The sequence below is a fragment of the Monodelphis domestica genome, chromosome X, assembly GCF_027887165.1.
Source record: "Monodelphis domestica isolate mMonDom1 chromosome X, mMonDom1.pri, whole genome shotgun sequence".
Taxonomy (NCBI): Eukaryota; Metazoa; Chordata; class Mammalia; order Didelphimorphia; family Didelphidae; genus Monodelphis; species Monodelphis domestica.
In genome coordinates this window covers 9169942-9193186 of record NC_077235.1, presented here as the reverse complement: position 1 = coordinate 9193186, position 23245 = coordinate 9169942, and the positions used below count along the sequence as shown (strand labels likewise).

The window sequence follows — 23245 nt, the reverse complement described above, 5'->3', positions numbered from 1 at the left end:
GATGGAGACTGAGGAGAGTAGAAATGTAGCTGAACAGTGGCAACAAAGACAAGCTTTGGAGAATTGACTCTTTCCTCTTTTCTATCCCTCTGGAGGTGGCAACCATGCACAACTGCATAAGCCTTTGGGTTTTGAGCTCAAGAGCAGCTTAACTATTGTATCACACAACCTTTGGACTTCACTTATTAAAAGAAGATCCAATTAACTCAACTGTGCTGAAAAACAGAGTGTTAGAATTGGCAGGGATCTCGAGGATCTAGCCCAACCATTCTCAACTTCACAAAGGAGATGACTAGGCCAGAAAGGCAATAGACTTCCCCAAAACCAAAGAACCTTTTTTTAGTTCCTTGAGAGCTTGTGTCCAATTTCCATTTTTTTGGAAAGTTTAGATGTGTTTGCTTGTTTGTCACTCTCTGCTGTCGCTTCTGTACTCTGCTGTTTTTCACCATAGAAGTTATCCAATGTCATAGGCTTTTTTCTGCTGCATCTTATTTCTTTTGGTATTTGTAGATTGTAGTTTCTGAGTGTTGGTAGCCAATTGCTGTGTTAGTTTTTTTTTCTCTCTGTATTCTCTTTGCTTCCCAGACAGAAGTCTGAATGAGAAGGGCAGGCAGCTCTCAGTGTATTGAGATACAAAACATTTTGCCGAGGCTATTTTTAAAAAACCCTCACCTTCCATCTTAGGATCAATACTAGGTATTGGTTCTAAAGCAGAAGAGTGGTAAGGGCTAGGCAATGGGGGTCAAGTGACTTGCCCAGGGTCACACAGCTAGGAAGTATCTGAGGCCAGATTGGAACCCAGGACCTCCCATCTCTGAGCCTGGCTCTCATCAACTGAGCCATCCAGCTGCCCCCCTCAGGCTATTTTTCTAGTCTCTAAGACATATGCTGTGGGCAGCCTGTCTCTGCACTATCTTCACTTCCATGCTCATGCTCCCCAGTCCTGAGTCCCAAGTCTCACTGCCAAGGCCTTTCACTGCTCTCAGGCGTAAGTCTGTGATGTCCTCAGTCAGCCCCAGAGAATTTAGAGATTTCCCTAGCCCTCACTCTGACTCTGGCATGGTAAGTGGTGTGGGGAAAGGGTGACCTGCTCATGTTTTGGTAGGTGTAATTTTACCCCCTTATAGCATGGAAATGCTCAAACCCTACCTACTTTCAAGACTGTGCCCCTTGGCAGAGTTCCTTCACTTGTCTTATTTTGATTTTTGTCCTTTTGAGACCCTTTATATCAGTGATTTATATCAAAATTTATATAACAATATTTATATATTGAGAAGAGAGGAAGCCCCTTCCTTCTACTCCACCACCATCTTAGCCTAGAAGTCCCAAAGGGCCTTTTTTTAACAGTCCCACTATATAAAACTGTACAATGATTAGAGTATGGCAAGCATGATGGTGTAAAAAAGTTAGTTTTGATTTTACATATGAGAATTCTTACTTGAGAAATCTGGTGGTACACATTCTATTATAATGTTTAACTGGCCAGGAATGATCTGTAACTTGGTCTTCTCTGGCCTGGGAATAAAAGAAACGTATGTTAGTCTTCAGATTGTGAATATGGAACATATTAGTAGTAATATTCTTCATCTTGAGAGGAAGATACAATATTCCCCAAATATCACTCAAATTTATTTTTAAATAAAATTAAAATTCATATACTTTAGTAAGCTAGCCAACTTACTTCTTGTATTCGGACAGCAACTTGAGAATATCTTCACTAGAGAGCTTGCTGCTGTCTTGTTTATAGAAAGGGGAAAATCTCCCTTCTAGATCCAGAGAGCCTTGAGTATCTTTGAAAACTGGCCTTAAAGAGCAACAAAAGGGTTTTTCAGTATCTTAATACATGTGTAAGCCAACTGATATTAAGTATTACTGCTCTAAATTCAGTCTTCAAGGAATCCTTACATATTGAGTGTCCAGGAAATACTCTGATAAGATTGTCTCCAATACCACTGTAACTGAAAATATGATTTCCAGTGGGAAAGTCACTGAATAGTAATTGATGATGGTAGTTTAATAACATAATAATAATGAGTTAGTATTTATATAGCATTTTAAGATTTGCAAAGTCCTTTTCATGCTATTTCATTTTTTCCCTCAAAACAACCTTATGAGGTAGGTACTATTATCATCCCTATTCTACAGATGGGGAAACTGGGACAAACAAAGGCTAAGTGAGACTTGGCCAGGATCACACAGTTAGTAAGTGGTTGAGGTAGGGTTTGAATTCAGATCTTCTTGTCTCCAAAGTCTTAACATTCTATCTACTCTACTACCTAAGTGCCCTTGAAGACTTGGTCAGAACTTAAATACTATGAATACCTTTCTAGACACTTCCTTTGGTTTTCAAACAATAATCCCAGTCATATTTCTTTCAGGTTTGGACCAGTTCTTTAGCAAGGCTTTCAGCAGCTTCTGATAAGCAAAGCAATTTGTGGGAAGATGGAGTACATATATATGGCAAAAAAAAGAAGTTGCATGCCCCATGACAAACTAGGGGATGGAAGATGGGAAGAGAATGGGGTCATGAGAAGAAATGCAGAAGTAGCATAATTTAAAAAATTTTGTTCCAGCTTTTCAAGTGTTTTGTTGCCCTCTCCAATAGAGAGGAATCAGAAGTCAAGTTTGTGAATCTACAGTCAGGAACTTTTTGGAAGAACATTGTGCAACATGGCTCCTGCTTCCTTCCAAGCACTACCTTACTCCCACCCATGGAAAGGGTGCCAACAGAAGCCTCTGTCTGCCACCTCCATCTAAAAATAAAAACACTGGGAGTTTTCATCAACTAATGAGCTCTATGCTTTGAGATCCATCAGTGAAAGGACTGAATTTAAATAATGAAAGGAAAGAAAGTTCATTTCCTCAGCTTCTCCTCCAGTCTATGTTCTACCCAGTACCCCAACCTTGCCAGAATTAATTGAATTATTTACAATATGCTGCCCTTTCCTTAGATGAATCAGGGAATTGGACAGCTTATATCAATGGACAATCTAGGGGCTGCATTAGGCCCCCTACTCTGCAAGGGGCTAAGGAAGAAATGCACCTAAGCCATCATTTCTCAGAGCCTTTCAACAAAGCCAGTCACCTGAGCTACATATGTGTAGACCTTGTACTCAATATCTCTTCCTAAGTCCATGACACCAACCCTTAATTAGGCATGCAGATCAAATGAGCATATAATCTAAGATGATTCTGTGAAAGATACTCTCAGAATCAAGCCAATTATATATAAAGTTAATAAGTATCTGAGACAGGCTTTGAACTCAGAGTTTGCTGACAATAAGCCCAACAGTCCTCTATCCACTGTGTCACCTAGCTGCCAAGTAGAATGGAAGCTCCTTGAAGAGAGAAGGGAAGAAGCGTTTATCATTTTGTCTTGGCATACCTACCACAGTGCTTTGCATATAGTAGGTACTCAATAAACGCTTGCTGGACTGTATTTTCAAACGTGCAAGTAGGAAAGATACAATCTCAATGTCATAAGATGAAGAGAGGCATCATGACATGGCAGGATGGAGAGCCTGCCTGGAAGTTCGAAAGACCTGCTTCTGATACACACTTCCAGTATACATACTAGCAGGCAACATTTTAAGAACATAAGTTATAGACAAGCTGACATTCTGGATTCAGTTCGAGGAGTTCTCTACATCAATGAAATTGAAGGTCCAAAAAAGGGAGGTAGAGGTGTTAATTAAATGCTAGCGAGGGGGTGCCACAGTGCATTCAGCCCTAGGTCTGGAATCAGAAAGAACAATTCAAATCTGGCCTCAGACACTGCCTGCTTGTGTGATCCTGAGCAAGTAATGAATCTCTGTCTACCTCAGTTTCCTCAACTCTAAAATGGAAATAATAAGAACACAAACTTCCCATGGCTATTTTGAGGATCAAATGAGATTTCTAACATGGTGCCTATCATATTGTAGGCACCATATAAAAGCTGATTCCTTTCCCTTCTAACCCAACCTTCAGTCAAAACAGGAACATTTACCAAATAAAGAATTGGAGGGTCCTTGGTAGAAAGCAAATCCTAAGAAAAAGAACTTTTATACTTCAAATTTCCTGTTGATGAAGAAGAAGAAAAATGTTCTGCTGCATATCTCAGAGTAAACTCAATTTAATTCAACAAGGAAAACATTCTGTTGCCCCTACCCTCACTCCAAACTACATGCCTTATGACCACTTTTGTATCTTCCACATAAGTGTTTAGTACATGTTTATTGGTTTGAAAGGAATCTCAGCATAAAGACAAAAAGGATATAAATTAAACATATACCGACCTAGCAGCCCAAGCAAAGGGCATCCGGTACCGTCCTAGCCTGTTGCACACCTGCCTGGCTGCCTTATGGACCTTCTGGGCAGTCTAAGGGAAGAGACAATGAAGAGTGACTCAGAACATCTTTTCCAATGAAGCCATCAAATGGAGCCTACTATTGTCATTTCCTTTAGAAACCCATCCAAAGCCAAAAGACTCACTAGGAACTGATTCTCAAAAACCTTCTCAATCTTATTTTCAGCTGTTTTAAGCTTGTTTCCTTTTGAAAAAAATACTAATTCATCATTCAGGTATGGCCTGCCTAAGATACAAATAATCTCAAGGAAAGGGGCTTATGATCAATCAGCAAGATAATTAGTCTTGCAGCAATGAGTGTTGAAGAGTTACACCTACAAGATAACATGAGAAGTAAAGAAGCTATGGAACATTTGTCTAGCTCCCATCCCTGGCCCATTTCAATGGGGTGGAAGCTTTCTTTTCTATTTTCCAGATCCTTCCCTTCATGAATGAGTCATACATCCCTAAAGCACCTGCCAATTACTAAACTCTTTGAAGTAAATGAATTAAAATGTGATAGGAGCATTGGATTTGGATTCAGAGGACCTGGATTTGAACTCTGCTATACTACTTAATACTGGGATAGCCTTGGGCAAGGCACAATCTCTGTCTCTCAGTTTCTTCAAATATGAAATTAGGAAATTGGACTAGATGGCTTCCAATGTCACATCCAGGTCTTAATCTTTGATACTAAGAATCTGGAATCAAATGCCCCATTGCCAATAGGAATGTAACAGAAAGAGTATTAGGCAGTTAAAAGGCCTAAATTCCAATTCTACTCTTGTTAACAGCTAGCTGTCTCGGGACAAGGTACTAGGCCTCCCTGGGCCTCCTTTGGGTGAGGGTTCTCTAAGGTACTTTCAAGAGTTTGATATTCTCTAGATTCAAGAGATAACTGGAAGTGACTGTTTGGGGCAGAGGAATAGTACTTGTTAATGAAGCTGGACTATCTAAAGTTCTCTCTCATTTCCAACATGTGCATGGAAAGTAATGTTAGCTTCCACTTAGGACAGAAACAGAATGAGAACAAGCAACTCCTTCCAGATGCTATATATGCTTTACCCGTGCTAAGAGAATAGATGGCACACTCAAAGAAAAGGATTATTTTTCTTTAGGACTGGTTGGAAATATCTTAAAACTCAATACGATACAAAATTTCCTCCCACCTGAATCTGCAATTCTCCCATTTCTACCTTGCCAATACCTTAACTGGATCAGAGGTCTTGATGTAGGGCTCAGCACAATGTGTAATGCTCCCTTGTAACACCTTCTCTATGCGGGCAACAAGATAAATTTCAACATGGGGATTAGTCACTGAGAAAATTCCCTGAAAAGGAAAAAACAAAATTATTACAGTCAAAAAATAAATATTTATGAAGTGCCTATTATATGCTAAGCACAGTGCTAAGAACAAGTGATGTAAAGAAAGGTAAAAAACAGTCTAATATGGACAAACAAGCCCAGGAAGCCAAGAGGTAGAGATGAGGAAGGAGGGAGAGCATTCCAGGCATGAGGGAAATCAAGAGGCCAGGATCACTACATCAAAGAATACATGGGGCCCAAGGTTGCTGGGAATGTGTCAAAAGACTAGAAAGGTAACAAGAATGGGCCATTAAAGGTTTTGAATGCCAAACATGGGCTTTCCCATTTGATCCTGGAGGTGAGAGGGAGTTTACCGAGTAGGGGGAGTTATGTGGTCACACTTGTGCTGTAGGAAGACTGGAGTGGAGAGAAATTTTGAGGTAGACAGATCCACTGTTAGGCTAAAACAATAGGTAATGAGGGCTGGAGAGCTGAGGAAAGGAGGATTTGTGGAGAAAGATGATGAGTTTAGTTTTGAACATGGATAAGAGCACTGAGCCTAGAATCAGGAAAACCTGGATTCAAACCCAGCCTCAGATGCTTATTGGCTGTGACCCTGGGCAAGTCACTTGACTTCTCTTTGCCTCAGTTTTTTCAACTAAAAATAGGCATAACAACAGTACTTACCTCATGGGGTTGTTGTGAGAATCAAATGTGATAATATCTGTAAAGCTCTTAGCACAGTGCCTGGCACATAGTTAGTGATATATAAATACTTATCCCCTGTTGAATTTGAGATGTCTTTAGGACATCAACCTCTAGAAGTTCAAGAGGCAGCTAGAGACATGAGACTGGATGTCAACAGAGGGTTTAGAGCTGAATTTGTAAACTTGGGAATCATCAGCAGGGATGATGCCACCAAGGGAAATAGTATAAAGAGAGAGGAGGGCCATGGATAGAGCCCTGTGGGATACCCATAATTAGCAAGTGTGATATGAATGAAGATCCAGCAAAGAAGAATGAAAAGGTAGGGAGAGAATCAGGAAAGAGTGGCACCTCAAAAACTTGAGAGAATAGAGTATCCAGGAAGCGACAAAACAGTGTCAAAAGTTGCAGAGACATCAAGAAAGATGAAGACTAAGAAAAGGCCACTAGATTTGGCAATTCAGAGATCCCTGGTAACTCAGAGAGAACAGTTTCACTTAAATGCTAAGATCAAAAGCCAAATTATAGAACATAAATGAGAGAAAAGGAATTAGAAGCATGGATTACAGATGCCTTTCCCCAAGAGTCTAGTCAAAAAAAGGAGAAGAGATTCAAGATTAGAATGAACAGGGATGGATGGATCAAAGTGAGTGATTTGAAAATTGGAATATTTATAGGCAATAGAGGACAGCCAATACAAAGGGAGAACTGAAGTGAGAGAGTGGGGATAATAGAGGGGATAATCTGCTGAAGAAGATGGAATGAGATGGGATCACTTTCATGTAAAGGACGACATGTTGACAAGAAGGGCATCTACCTTATTATATGACATGGGGTGAAGGAAGAAAGAGTGGTAGTGAGTATATGAGTAACTTGAGATGAGATGGGGAGAAGGGGCTCTTGGCAAATGGCTTCATTTTTTCCCAGTAAAATATGAGGCAAGCTCCTCACCCAATAGTGGGGGATGAAGGGGAAGGTTTGAAGAGAGATAGACAGCTTTGGAAGAACTACTGTGGTGAGGGCACTCTTCCTTACATAATCCCAAATGACATTGAAGGTTAAACCAAGCATTGCTCCCATAGCTCAAGAATAGTCTAGATCAGCCTCAGGTTCCTTCCATTCATGACTCGCCAAGCTCCCAAAGCTACTTTTAGAATGAATTTTCTTTTGGTCATCAACTAAAGGCCCCAAATCCCTCTATAAAATGGCTGTGTTCTGCACTCACTGATTAGCCTCTTCATTACTGATCAGCTTAACTTTACAATGCGCAGTATCATTCTGCTGAGTTAGTGGGGTGTCACTTGTACGCAGGATACATTTCTCAAATGGAGGTGCATTTTCCTCCATCTTTACTGGGATTCAGTTAATTCCACTCCTTCTTAATTAACACTAATGGCAGCTGAGGAAGAAAACCTTTTACTGCTTCACTGTGAAATAAAGCAATGGAGTGAATTAAGAAATTGCATCTGCCCTGCTGATAAAACTTGGCTATCTTCAAAACAGAAGAGAGCCAGAAGGTTCAAAGATGCAGACTCTGAAATGTTTATTTTATTTAGGCCAATATGCCAGAGTTCCATGTATATGTTTTGATGGCCTGTGGCACAACAAATGGTACCAAGTCAGCCTCTTTCTAAAGGTCATTTTCTCTTTTACTACGATGGTTATTTCAAGAAAACACCACATGAAGCAGTTCCAATGGCAAACCCATGATGGAATGCTATATCACATGGGTAGCTGGTCACCTGTAAAATCAAGCAATGGACCCAGTCTACAATGGAACAAAATGAGAAAGAAAATACCCACACATGAGAAAGAAGTATAGCCCCTCTCCCAGGTATCCCCAACCAGGCGAATAAATCGCAGGGTCTTTAAAAAGACCTTTGTTGCCCTCTTCTCCAGCTAGCCACATCCCTCCTTTTCTTCAAGACTTGGCCCAGGTCCCATTTCTTACATGAAACACTCCTTTTAACTACAGACCACCAATCTAATCTTTAGCTTTCTTAAGCTCCTATGGCACTCACTGTCTATTATCAGACATTTAAATATCTGCCTTCTATTATTCTCAATATTCTCCCAGTGATAATGTATGGCTATGAACCTTAGACTACAGCATCTAAAGAATCAGATCTGTAGGTGACCCAAAGGGCAATGGAATGAAACAGTGGGCACAAGCAAGGAACAGGTGCATAAGACCAATGTGCAACAAGTAGCATAATCAATATAGTCTAGGTCATGGATGAGCAGAAAAAGAAATAGGCTAGCCATTTGGCAAGAGTCAGGACAGAGAGATGGACAATCCGTATGTTGCTCGGCTCCCTGTGCAATGAGAAAAGCTCTCCAGGGCACTGAAGGGCTAACCTGTGGTGGATGTACGGAAAAGCTTGGCCAAGAAATCCACTGGCTGAAGAGGCATGGCTTGGGGGGGGGGGAAGGGTTGTGAGCTATTCAGGGGGAGAGTGTATCCTTCCATACTAATAAGATCTAGGATCCACTGAAGTGATCCATATGTTTAGGCTAAACTCTCTAGGTAGGTAATAAGATCACTTGGGATAAAGACCACATCAGATAGACCTTTATATCACCTCACAAAATAAACACTCATTAAATACTTAAACACTTGAAATGCCTTATTGTATACTGTGAGGAAATCAAAGGACTGACTCAATATTATTTGTGTAGAGGAGATCTTTGCAAACATACTTATAGAACGTACCCTATCATGGTGATGGTAAACCTTTTAGAGACCTTAGAGATTGAGTGCCCAAAATGTAATCCTCATGCCATGTGTGAATCCCCCGCCTTACCCCAGGCAGGGGAAGAAGGAAGCACTCCCATTGGGCTGCTAGGCAGAGGGGCAGGTCATGTGAGAAATGTCCTAATGCAGGGTGGAGAGGGGGAGGGGAGCAGCCCCCTCCAGCATGCTCCAGTACACATGCCTTGGGTTCACCAACATAGCCCTAAACTGATCTCCCTGGAAAATCCTGAAGTCCTTGAAAGGGAGTAAGGGAGACTAAGGGGACAGTGTCTGGAACATTGAATCAGAGTAAAGTCCCAGATAGTAGCAAAAACAAGTAAAAATTGTCTTGCTTACCACATATAGCCTCTGCCAAAGTACTGGCCATATCTCTCTCCCCATCTTCATTATACAGTGGCTAATGATTTTTTGTTTTTGTTTATGCTTTTGGTCTCATGTTCCTACTGGGATGGAAGGGAGGCTATGAACCCTGTTCTCCTTCATTCCTTGCAGTCTCCAATCCATATAAAAGGAAGAATTCCTAAGCACTTTGTGAAGACTCTCAGCATAGGCTTTCAAGCAAGAGGATGGAAACCAATCTCTTTATAGTTAAAAGGCTGCTATCCTATAAAATTGGCTCAATTTGCCTCACCGTAGAGAGAATATAGGACCACACCCCCATGATTTAAACAACTTTTCATTAGACTTCAAGCTAAGCCCATACTATGTTATGCTATCCCATACAATGGATACTCTAGGTTGTCCAAAGATGCTCTTACGACCTGCCTCCCTTGTTGTCAAGGGCCACAGTACAGTGGCTTAAGTGTCCTAAATCTCTAATTAATGTGTTATAGCCAGGTATAAACTTATGCCACCAGTGATGAACCAATAAGGTGTTTTTAACACCTCGGTTCTTCTCCAACCACCTCCCTAGGTACATAGACTTTAAAGAGCTAGACTTGAAGAAGTCTTATAACTCCTTTAAACTGATGAGAGTACATTTTTGCTTTTCATTCTCTAAGCCCTGAAAAGGCTAAAGACCATATGCACCTGTTTGATATAGCGTAACTGAGATTCCTCAATCCCATGAATAAAATGCTCCTTAGATGAAGATCCCCTTGGAGTGCCATCATTGTCCACATGTGCTGATAGGCCTAGTAACATTTCCCGAATAGATGGAGGATTAAGGTCCACGTGGAAGTCAGCTGAAATCTTGCAATTATTTTTCACATCAAACAAGGCAAGATTGAGAAAAAAAGGCTCAACCTGGGAAATGGAGAAAAAATGTACATTTTCAGAACCAACCATTCACTTTTAAAAGTCTGGAATCTTTTCATCATTTGTGCAGCTGGAAAGTCCTTTGCATTGATTCTCACACCCTTCACAGCTCAAAATGAACAATGGCTCATTTACATGCCTGAAAAAGACATTCTAAAATAACAACTGATAGATTTTGTGAATTTTTAAATCCTGACAAGTGTAAATTCTGTGCAGTCAAATCTGAAGCTGCATTCAAAAGCAAATGTAGAGAATCACATTGTTAGTAATATTTGTAGAATAATTTTCTGTGCCTCTAAGGCCCAACCAAGAATATGAAAACCAAAAGCTTTTTGTTTAGGTCACACAGTCGAAGATTGCTCTCACACGAGGCAAAGTGAGCTCGATTTCAGATCAGCATAGTTAAGCAATAAACAAACAAGTAGCTAAAATACCTTTTATTTTTTTTAAACCCTTACCTTCCTTCTTGAAATCAATACTATGCCTTGGTTCTAAGGCAAAAGAGTAGTAAGGGCTAGGTAATGGGGGTCAAGTGACTTGCCCAGGGTCACACAGTCAGGAAGTGTCTGAGACCAGATTTGAACTTAGGACATCCCATCTCTGAGCCTGGCTCTCCATCCACTGAGCTACTCAGCCATCCCCCAAAATACCTTTTAACAACACAAACAGAATGAATTCTTGTCAATTGGTCACATGGCTGTGACAGAGAATTTCCTGACTGAAGTCACTGCATCAATGGCAAGAATGGGACTTCTAGGAGACAATGCATACATACATTTGTGGGTGGTCCTTGTGCGCTGTCCCCAACATGAGCTAGGATGTTGAAATTGAAGTCATGGCAGCTCACTATGAAACGCCGACTACACTTTTCTTCAAATGGTCTTATATCTGGTTCAATGCCTGAAAAGTCCAATCTCTAGAAAAACATAGGCAGCAGCATTACCAACAAATAAAGGGATACTGGAATATAAGCCTCAGAAGCCAATGAGTAGGACCCATCCTTAGCCCATGTGTTTGTGTTCTAGCAGCTACCACAAAAAGACCCTGAAGAGAACATCGTGATGATGGTCTGAGAAGCCTTTCCATGATCGTTCTCAAATTCCGAAGCCTAGCTCCTTTGGCTCATGCAGCCCAAGTGCTCATTTTTCTGCTCCTCACAAAGAAGGAAAAAAAGTAGATTGTGGGGGGAGAGTCAGAGTTTTCACTGCAGTGCCTTTGGGCTAGAAACAAGCTGGGGACAGATCCACATCAAAAGCAGGCTTCTCACTTCTTCATTAACCAGGTGATGACCACTGGGCACTGATTGAGGCAGATGGTTGTCACACGTGGCCAGTGCATTTATTTGGCTTACCTAACTATACACTTCTTGGTTACAAGGGAGGAGGGGGTCAAGTGAGAGACAATTGTTTTTCTGTAGCAAAGGATAATAATAACAGCAGTTAGCATTCATAATGCCTTAAGGTATGCAAAATGTATTTTACATATCATTTGATCCTCACAAAATCCCTAGGAGGGAGATACTATTTTTATCTCCATTTTCCAGATGAGGAAGCTGAGGCACAGAGAAGTGCCTCATACAAGCATTGGAGGCAGAATTCAAATGGAAGTCTTCCTGACTCCAAGGTCCAATGCTCTAGCCACTGCACTAGCCTGCCACACATGGTCTCATGAATAAGAGAAAAAGAAACTGCCAATATGGATGTCAGAATAGTAATCAAAACTCTTTTCTCAAATTACCTAAGTAAATTTAAAGCCTGGTAGGTTTCTTTGGGGCAAGTAGATAGCAAAGTAGATAGACCGCTGGGCCAAGAATCAGGAAGACTCGTCTTCCTGGGCCCAAATCTAGCCTCAGGCACTGACAAGCTGAGTGACCCTTGACAAGTCACTTTGCCCTGTTTGCCTCAGTTTCCTAGTCTGAAAAATGAGCTGAAGAAGGAAATGACAAGCCGCTCCAATGCCTCTGCCAAGAAAACCCCAAACGGGGTCACAGAGAGTCAGACACAACTGAACAATAACAAAGATTTGACCTAGACTAGTATAAGAAACCAAATTTTCCTGAAATGGGGTCTTATAGGGTCTACCTGGAAGCAAAGGGAGCATCTCTAGATCTATTTACCTACAACAGTCAAATGTAAGAATGAACATGGCTGTCTAGGAACAATTCTCAACAGCAGATATGTCCTAACAGCTGCCTATTAATCTGGGGAATGAGAAGAGAAGCACCATGAAAACATCCCCATGGCTTCCGGTTTGGAGGCCAGCAATGCCACAGGAAAGACCCTCGGGCATTTTCCTCACAGTGCCAAGTCCGAGGCATCTACTACAATCATCCAGGAGATCATGTAAGGCTAAAACTAAGGAAGCCAAACTGGGAGCAGGGAAAGGATCCTCTAATTCCAATCTGTGAGACTGACATCTTTTGTCCTTAGAGCTTCACTACAAGCATCACATATTTTCCTTCACAGTGGCTCATTGACAAGCAATTCCCACATCAAACCAGCTCAGTTCCATGACCACAAGTGTGCTACACCACAAATTTTCAAAAAGAAAGACAGGCTGGCTTTGGTTTCAACCACATTCAGTTGGTTCCTTTGTACAGAAGGAACAAGCCTGACAGATTCAATTAAAGCCCTATTATCTGGGGGGAAAGACAAAGCTCCTGTATATTTGACATATATAATTTAAGAATGAATGGCATAAAACTGACATTTGGAAAGCCAGACATGTACTCTCATTGGCCACAGAGGAAGGAAAAGGGCAAGCAAACCAAGCTAGTACTCCCCAAAGACTTCTCATTTCTCGTGATGCATCTTTGCTAATGGCAGATCTTTATACTACTTTCTACTTTTTTTAATTCTTTTTCCAACTTCCCTTCAAGGTATTTGGGAGAAGAGAGAGTAAACAAGAAAAATATGTTGAACTCGGAATTATTCACTTCCTATTCCAAATGAGCAAGACACAAAAAGGAATCAGTAACCTTTGGGATGAAAAATGGGTAATCTCGACATTTCACAGGTATTCCTTTTGCCATTGCTCTAGCACAGGCCTTCAAGCCTGCCTGCCTCAACTCCTTGCAAAAACCTCCATTATCTCCTCTACCTCCAACCCGCCAACCACACTCCTTTTAGAACAATAAAGATATGAACAGTTGACTCTTCCACTCATAAATCATCAGAGGCTTACAATTGCTTACTAAATCATGCCGAAATTCTTTTGTCTGGCACTTAAGGCCTTCCAGAATCTGGCACCACCTTGCCTTCCCAGGCTGAGGTCATATAATTATTCTGGACAATGAATACTATTGTCTAGTTAAACTAGGTGACTCTCTGCCCCCAAACACTGCTTTTTCATTGTTTTGCCTTTTCTCATGACACTCCATGTGCCCCAAATATTCTTGCTGCCTTTCTTTTGTCCGACAAATTCTCAGCCATCCTTCAAATCCCATTTCAGGTGCCACCTCCTCCAAGCAGGCTGCCATGGTCTACCTAGTGAAGAACAACCTCCCACTTTGGATCTCATTTGTAATCCTTGGTGAAGTGCATTAAACATTAGGACTGAATGTGCTCGGTATCTAGCAGTGGGTATTATAGCTCTCCAGGTTTGGAAGCTTATACTCTCACTAGCCAGTAACATACTTGAAGGAATGACATGTATCTCCCGCAACTCACTGCTCTGGGTGCTCCCAACTGTTTGGTGAACTGAATATCTCAGAATAAAGCCAGACTCCTGGGTGTCTCTAATGAGAACATTACCTGTACATCAGCATCAAAGGAAAAGAGATTCTGTCTTCCATCTCCTCTACTGAGTTTGTTCAGCTGTTCAGTTTCTCTTCCATACTAAAAATGAAAAAAGAGGCCAAATTTTAAAAGTGGATCAGGGAGCAGCTAGGTGGCCCAGTGTCTGATAGAGCACTAGGCTTGTGAGGATGTGGGGTACAAATCTGGAGGATGTGAGTACAAACCTGGCCTCAGATACTTCCTAGATGTGTAACCCTGGGCAATTCATTTAAACTCATTTGCCTAGCCCCTTGTCCTTCTGCCTTAGAGTTGATACTAGGACAGAAAGTGAGGACTTACAATTAAAATTAAAGTGGATCAAATGCCTTTTAATTTTTCTTCAAAGGGTAGTTTGGGAGTATATAGTTTACGAAAAACAAACTATAAATGATGACCGCTCTGGCTCAACCAAGATATAGCTGCATCCCTTTGAGATCAGAGGTTACTAGCCTACCCCACTCTCTGTACCTGACACATACGTCTGGTCTCCACACCAAAAAACCTGAAAAAGGTAGCTTGGAGAAAGTCAGAGGACAACTAAAATGGTCCCCAGGAGAGGCAATGCAGACTCCAAAAACTCAGACTCTTCAATCTGGAAAGAATTAAGATTGTGAGGCAATAATAGAGAATCATTCAAGACAGAGATTGGATGAAAAAAGATTGATCTTAGAGGACATTGGGACCATAGAATAAAGACTAAAGCATTCGATTCAAACACTTCCATTTTTAAGGATAGGGAAACCAAGGCCAAGAGAAGGAAAGGGACATGCCTAAAGTCACACAGCAAGTCAGTAGAAGAGAGTGGCCTGGCTGTCTGGCTAGCCCAGTGCCTATCCTTAGAAGGAAATGGATTCCTAATATAGTGGGTCTTTAAGCAGAAGGTTAGATTCCCACTTGTCAGACAGGAGACCAGGTTGGCTGTTGAGCTTCCTTCAAGCTAAATAAGTCTGTGTCTCAGTGAGGTTCTTGGACATAAAGAAGAGATTGGAAGAGATAGTTTTAGAACAAATAAAATAACTCATTTCCATAGCAGCAGTAAGTTAGAGAACTCAATAGCTTAAAAGGTGGTGTAGGCTAAAAAGAGCAATAAGATTCAATAAAGTTTTAGAGGCATTACTAGATCACAAGCTTTGAATAAAGTTCCACTATATTCTGTAATAGTGCTCTATTCTTTCACTAAGAAATGAATTGAAATGAAATGGTCTCAACCCTTTCCAAAATGGTATTTATCAACTCATCTTAAAACCCAAATTTGACTACATTAGTGTTCACACGAGAGGTAGAATGGCATGAAGAAGCTAGCACTAGATTTTGAGTCAAGAATACCTGTTTGAGCCTGACTTTGACACATACCATCTGTATAATTCTAGGCATAATCCATAAACCCTCAGTATTCTAGATAGCTCTCCAAGGCCCTAATTCCAATCTGCTTTGAGAGAGCTCCCCATACCAGTGAAATCCACCCAGGTCCAGGCATATATATATATATATATATATATATATATATATATATATATGTATATGTATGTGTATGTGTATATATTGTGTGTATGTCTCTACATATAGATGTCTATATATTATATATATTCATTCATATATTTACAATGTGGTCCACATCCCAGATTTCATACTTGAAATGATTCCACATATATTTATTTATTTATGGAATATGAAAAACATGTATTAATATGAAATCACTGATTGAACCTCAGTCAGATTATACTATGGAGAGGAAGTGTAGTAGAACATCTACCACATTAAAAGGGTCACTTCACAAAGAACTTCAGTGCTTATTAGGGGTTCTCCGTAAGCACTGTAAGTAAATGACTGAAATCGCCCAAAGTGCCACCTTATGGGGAACAGGAAGTCCAACTAAATGGCCCTTTATGGCTAAGAACAATATTGCCCAATGGGAGATAGTGCTGACACTTGTAACAGTTTCTCCTTGATTCTTTCTGTTTAAGTTAAATCACTGTAAGAAAAAAGATTACCTTCATCAGCTCAGGGTGCATACTCCTCTCCAAGCTCTCCATGATGTTCTCTGGTTTTCCTTGGCTGCTAGTTTCATCTTCTGTAAATTCATTAAAAGCAGATGTTCCAAACCATATGAACTATGTATTACTAATCACCTCGGGGGGAAAGACCCAACCATTTCTCCTTCTCCCATGCCCAGATTTATTGCTAAGCTTTTTAATTATGAGAGCAATGGAAAACATAAATGGACTCTTGAAAATCTGCCATGAATTTCTCATCCTAAGTGTCCAATTTCAAGAGTGCTTGTATTTCCCATGTCAGAATAGCTGTAACACTGACTTATATTTCTGTTTAAATCCTCAACCTCCATAATCACCTTTGACTAAGGAAAGGGTCAATATGTGGTGTGTTTATCCAGAGAAAAGGACATTTCAAATGCTCAGAGAAGACATGACCTTGCTAATGGATCACTCAAAAAGGCCAACCTTGTATAGATTCCACTGGCTCTTTCTTCTCCTGCCCCGAACTGTCTGTATTGATCTGAATAATTTTTCTTAGCGTTGTAAGCCATTCCTCCATGTCCTGCTCAGTTTCTGCAGCCAGATAATGGCTATACTTATCTAACATCTTCAGCTCGAAGGCATGACGCCGCATTTTGGGACACTAATAGTTAAAAACAAGATAACAGCCAGTTAGCAGAGTTGCTTTCTTGAGTACATAATTATTTGTGTCTTTGCTCAATTAATCCATCTTCCAGCTAGAACGAAAATTTATTGAGGTTAAAGCCCATGCTCTTATATTTACTGGTCACCTTTCTCAGCACCTAGCATAGTGATGAGCCCAGAAGAGGTGCTCAATAAATACTCTTGGAATAAAGGAAGAAGACACTTCACTTCTTGGACAATCTCCCGTTTTAGAGCAGGGAGAGACTGCTGGTCTACAATAAACAAATGCTTTACTTTATGTTACTTGCATAACTGTTAAATTTTCTAAGGTAATGCTGAACAACAAACCTAAAAGTGGCCCAACTCAAATGTAGAAGCAGTGCAGGGCAGTGGCAAGAGCCCTAAATTAGAAAACAGCTTTAATGCATTGCTTTTGAATATAAACTCTGTGATCTTGGGCAAGTCACTGTCATGCTCTAAGCCTCAATTGCCTCAATTGGACCAGATCACCTCTGAAGTCTTATCCTTGGCTCTGAACCAATGATGTGTATTATGTATTATGTGGAAAAGGTTAATCTCATCCCAAAATTTCTCCTCAAATTAATCTTACAAATTTGGATATTAGATGGCACACTAGAAGACAACACATATATTCACTGAAAGGAATCTGAATCCTCTTGTCTGTCAAGCATGACAAGTCATGCCATTAGAGATTATCTAATCTAAATTCTATTTTACAGAAAAGGAAGGTAAGGCCCAAAGGGGTAAAGGGCTTTGCCTGAGATCACACAGCTTAACAGATCTCAAATCTGATAATGGTTCTTTTTGCTCCAAATTCATAACACTCTTGCCATTGCTATTCCCCCAACCTGTCCTAGTTCCTATGTTGTAAAGATTTCCTATGATCCCATGCCTACCTGAACAACATCAATGCAAGCATCCAAGTAGATGCAACCTTTAGATTCCTTTGAATTCTTCTCATCTTTATAGGAATTCAGAATATATGAACCATCAGGAAGGTGAGTTAAGTAAAAATACCTTCTCTTGAATACCTGTAAAAAGAGAAGAGGACCAATAATACATTAGTCCCAGAAGCACTGTATCTGGAACATTCCTTTGATCTGAGAATCTGAAAAGGCTTTCAGACATTACTTATCTTGACAATCGACAGACATACCTGGATGGTTAACAGGATTATAATTATCTCCTTTTTGTAATTTGCCCACAGTTAAGCAAACACCTCAAAAGAAATGAACTTGATTCTTCCCAATGCCAGAGCACTCATTCCCATGTGGGTTTTTTTTTTCATTTACAGATATCCTATTCTTTGGTAGGGGTATAAGAAGCAGTTGAGAGATGGCTTCTTGGCTGTCACTGGGACAATGGGAACCTCTAGCTTTTCTTACTTCCATAGTTTTACTTGGTATAGCACTCTGTGGGTGCTTAATGATAATTCAAATTATGATGACCATAACTCCCATTTTATAAACTTTGAGGTTTGCAAAAAAAACCACTTTATATACTCAACATGCTCCAAAGAGAACTCATTCTCTTTTAACCTAAATCCTCCACCTTGGCTAACTCCCCTATTTCTGTCAAAGGTGTCACCGTTCATCCAGTTACCAATATCCAGGTAACTTTGGAGTAATCCTTTCTCTTCTCTCTCCATCACCCTTCAATATTAAGGCTATTCTACTTCCATAGCACCTGGAACATCTATCCTCATTCCAAGTCCTTACTCAGCACCACTCTAAGGCATCAATGGCCTCATCATCCATCAAAGCATAGTTCAGAAACCCAAATCATACAAGGAGGCTTTCCTGATTCCTCTAGCACCCCACCCTGAAATTATTTTGTATTTACTCTGAATATATTTTCCTGTACTCACACATATACTCCTACATGCCATTTCCTCCCAGCAGAATGTAAGCTCCTTTAGGGCAAGGACAATTGGAGCATTTTGGTTTTTTGTCTGAACCTGAAGTGCCTGGCTTAACTGGATGATCTTGTTTAAGACTCAGAATGAGACCATAATGTACAGAATATAGAAAACTGTTATTTTACAAGTGGAGAAACTGAGGTACATGAAAGTAAAGCACTGTGCCCATTCAGAGTCACATATCAGGGGATGGATGCAAACCCAGGTTTGCCTTACTCTAAATACAACACTGACATCATGCTGGTTTCTTAACTTGAAGACTTTTGCAAACCTCATTATCCTCCTCTTGGTGGGTTCTAATTTATCAGTGTGAATTTTTTATGTGATGCCTGGATCTGAACAATCCTCCAAATGTGGTCTGAGGAAGTCAGGGAAGAGGACAGTGTATCTATCACCTAGAACTCTTGTTCTAGATACTATGCCACTTTTTGGCTGCCACATCACACTAGTGATTCAATTGGAGTTTGCTAGCCACTATATATTTTTATAAAGCTTCTGTCTAGACATACCTACCTCATTTTATACTTTGGGGATTGATTTTTTAAAAAAGTGAAATATAAGACTTAAATTGCTTTTACAAAATTTCAGTTCATTAGATTTTGCCAATCGTTCCAGTATGTTAGCTCTTTTTTTTGGATCCTCACTCTCATTTATCCAAAATGTTAAATAGTATTTTTTCTTTTTTTTTTAAATTCAATTTTCTTTTATTTTCAAGTCTGAATTAATTCCCTTTCACTCTCCCTACCCTGCCCCACTCCCACTGAGAAAGCAAAAAAAAAAAAAACCAACAACAAAACTCCTGTTACAAACATATATAGTAAAAAAAATCCACAAATTCCCATCTTTGCCATGTCCAAAAAATGCACCTCAATCAGTACCCTGAGTCCTTCACCTTTCTATCGAGAGATAGTTATCATGTCTAATCATGTGGCCTCTGGAATTGTAGTTGGTCACTGTGTTGGTTAGAATTTCTAAGTCTTTCAAAGTTGCCTGATTTTACGATATAGTTGTTATTATATAAATTGTTCTTGTGACTCTGCTCACTTAACTTAGGTTTCCTAGGCTTCTATGAAATTATCCCCTTCATCATTTCTTAAAGTTCATTTATAGTCCATAATTTCTTCAGCCATTCTCCAAATGATAAGTGCACAACCTCAGTTTCTAATTTTTTGCCACCACAGTGGAAAAAACTGCTATCAATATTTCTGTCCATATGGGGGTACTCTTCCTCTTTCTTTGATCTCTTTGGGGCACAGACCTAGTAGTAACATTGGCTCAATTTATGCCATCTGCAAATCTGGAAGTTTTAAAAGACAGTGAAAAGACATGATGAACAAAGCTAAGACTGATTATTAAAGCCAATGCTACTGATGAGTAGGATAAATGATTGTGAAAAGAAATCTAAGACTGAATTCTAGAGAATCTACAGAAAAAAACCATACTATTTGCAAGAGGCTAACAACAAAGAAAGGGAAAGCAGGAAGTGAAACATTCTGAGAATCAGGATCAAATGAAGAATCTGCTCAGTGTTCTCCTCACATCACTGCTTCACAACTGAAAGCACATTTAGCAGCAGCAGCAATTACCACTTCCAATATTAGCAAAGCACATCATTCTAACAGCAGAAACTGAAGGGTTGAAATGAGAAGAAATCACTTCTTGCAACAGAATAGTGTTATGGCATCTGGGAGTGCTGCTCATCCGATGTGGCTGTTATTTTGGTCTTATGTCTAGTGGAAAACTTTTAAGCTTTCTCTGAAAGAAAAAGGAATCTCTGTCCTTTGACAAGAAAGGAAAGGAGAAATAAGGATATACATTGGCAAATGTTTACTGAGGTGTCTATGAGGCTGATACTGAGGGCAGAGAGTTACTTCACTTTCTTTCAATTTTGGTAACAAGGCTAGTTATATAAATGATGACCATATGAAGGAGTGATGATGAATGTATATGCTGCTTTTAATTTTAAGTAAGGGCCACTGGGATTGGATTCTTCAGAACATGAATACTTCATATTTTATTCTACACCAAATGGAAGGAACCAAAGATCACTTGGGTTTATAAAGACAAGCCAATAAGAACTGGAATCAAGGTGACATTTAATGACTGGGCCCAAAGAGAAGTGAAAGAAAGGCCTGTTGGTTTTCCTTCATCCTACAGGAGGCTTCTCGATCTCTTCAAATACTCAGTCCTTTTCAACTGATCTGGTTCTTTCTAGTTCTTTTTTTTCCCTTTCAACCCTTTCCTTGGCTCCAAGGCAGAAGAGTGGTAAGGGCTAGGCAATGGGGGTTAAGTGACTTGCCCAGGGTCACATAGCTGGGAAGTGTTTGCATCCAGATTTGAACCCAGGACCTCCCATCTCTAGGCCTGACTCTCAATCCACTGAGCCACCCAGCTGCCTCCTGAGTCTTTCTAGTTCTTAAGGTTTCTTGTTTGATACTTGTTTTAGGATTGTTAATTGCTTTATGTTCTAGTCTTTTAAACTGTATGTTTAGTTCATATCTCCTTGGGTGATATCAAAAACAAATTGTCTTATTTGGATTGTTTTAGATGAAACACACAAGTATATTTTAATAAGTTTTCTTTTTTATCGTCTTGGTCAATGTAATTATAGCTTCTATTATTTGTTCTTTAATTCACTCATTACTCAGAAAGTTACTTACGTTTCCATTTAGGTCTATATGTTTTGTTCCTATTTTCTTTACTGAATATTTTTCATTGCATTAAGTTGAATAAAGAATGTGTTTCTTTTTATGACTTTAATTTATTTTTTCATCATAAATCTTTTTAATTTAAATTTTATTTTTATTTATATAGTATTCATTTTTGTGAGCAAATAATCTTATAAAACCAAAACATATTCCCAAATAAACAAGTGATAAATCATGTGCTTTCATCTACATTTCTACCTCAACAGTTCTTTCTCTGGAGGTGGATAGGATTCTTTTTCATAAGTCCTCAGAAATATCCTGGATCATTGTATTGCTGCTGGTAGCGAAGTCTATCACATTTGATCATTCCCCAATATTGCAGTTACTGTGTATAATGTTATCTTGGTTCTGCTTATTTCATTCTGCATCAGTTCATATGGGTATTTCCAGCTCTTTCTGAAATCATCCTGTTCATCCTTCCTTACAGCACAATACTATTCCATCACCATCATAGACCACACTTTGTTCAGCCATTCCCCAATTGAGGGACATCCCTTTAGTTTCTAATTCTTTGCCACCACAAAAAGAACAGCTATAAATATTTTTGTACAAACAGGTCTGTTTCCATTGTTTTTATCTCTTTGGAATATAGGCCCAGTGGTGCTATTACTGAATCAGAAAGTATGCATTTTTATAGCCCTTTGGGCATACTTCCAAATTGTCCTCCAGAATGGTTGGATCAGTTCACAACTCCACCAGCATGCACTGGTGTCCCAATTTTGCCACATTCCTTCAACACTTATCATTTTCCTTTTAAGCCATATTGGGCAATCTTATAAGTGTGAGGTGGTACCTCAAAGTTGTTTTAATTTGCATTTCACTAATCCTTTTTTTAAAAAAATTAAATGTAATAACAAATTTCCACATAAGTTTTCCTTAGTTACATGATTGAACTTATCTCCCTCTCTCCCTTCCCTTTCCCCTCCCAGAGATGGTAAGCAATTCAATCAATTATACATGTATTATCATACAAAACCTATCTCCATATTGTTAATTTCTATAAGAGAATACTCATATAAAAAAACAAAATCCCCAATAAAGTTAAAGGAAAAATGTATGCTTTGTTTGATCTGCATTCCAACTCCAACAGTTCTTACTCTGGAGGTAGATAGCATTGTCATTAAGTCTCTCAGAATTGTCCCATATCATCATATACCATCATATCATCCTCAATGAATGATCATTTTTTTCTTCATTGACTATTTTAACTCCTTTAATTTCTTTTTCCTCATTTATCATTAAAGTCAACATTTCTAGTGGAATAGTAAATAATAGAGGTGATAATGGGCATCCTTAATTCACTCCTGATCTTACTGGGAAGGCTTCTAACTTGTCCCCATTGCAAATAATAATTGCTGATAGTTGTAGATAGATACTACTCATTATTCTAAGAAAAGGCCATTTTATTTCTATGCTTTCTAGAGTTTTTAAATTAGGAATGGGTATTGTATTTTGTTGAAGGCTTTTTCTCAATCTATTGAGATAATCATGTGATTTCTCTTAGTTTGGTATTGATGTGGTCAATTATGCTGATAGTTTTCCTAATATTAAACCAGCCTTACATTCCTGGTATAAATCCCACCTGGTCATAGTAAAGAATACCTGTGAAATATTTCTATAGTCTCTTTGCTAGCATTTTATTTAAGATTTTTACATCAATGCCCATTAAGGACATTGGTCTGTAATTTTCTTCTCTGCTTTTGGTCTTTCTGCCTTAGGTATCAGCACCATATTTGTGTCATAAAAAGAATCTGGTAGGACTCCTTTGCTTATTTTGCCAAATAGTTTCTATCGTATTGGAATTAATTGTTCTTTAAATGTTTGATATGATTCA

The 23245-nt window shown here is 39.4% G+C and overlaps 1 protein-coding gene across 3 annotated transcripts in view; it reads right to left on the bottom strand.

The window, feature by feature from the left end:
• Nucleotides 1-23245, bottom strand: part of DOCK11 (dedicator of cytokinesis 11) — a 243510-nt gene that overhangs the window by 134759 nt on the left and 85506 nt on the right. For all 3 annotated transcript variants that reach the window (XR_474957.3, XM_001364195.3, XM_007507772.3), the window contains exons 7-16: nucleotides 17682-17816; nucleotides 16585-16762; nucleotides 16117-16196; nucleotides 14102-14185; nucleotides 11125-11265; nucleotides 10122-10337; nucleotides 5535-5657; nucleotides 4278-4360; nucleotides 1682-1804; nucleotides 1439-1515 (exon numbers count right to left, since the gene is read on the bottom strand). Coding sequence is in view for 2 of the 3 variants with exons in the window: in XM_001364195.3 (XP_001364232.1) it covers nucleotides 1439-1515; nucleotides 1682-1804; nucleotides 4278-4360; nucleotides 5535-5657; nucleotides 10122-10337; nucleotides 11125-11265; nucleotides 14102-14185; nucleotides 16117-16196; nucleotides 16585-16762; nucleotides 17682-17816 (1240 nt within the window). In the remaining variant the exon portion in view is untranslated. The remainder of the gene's footprint in view (nucleotides 1-1438; nucleotides 1516-1681; nucleotides 1805-4277; nucleotides 4361-5534; nucleotides 5658-10121; nucleotides 10338-11124; nucleotides 11266-14101; nucleotides 14186-16116; nucleotides 16197-16584; nucleotides 16763-17681; nucleotides 17817-23245) is intronic.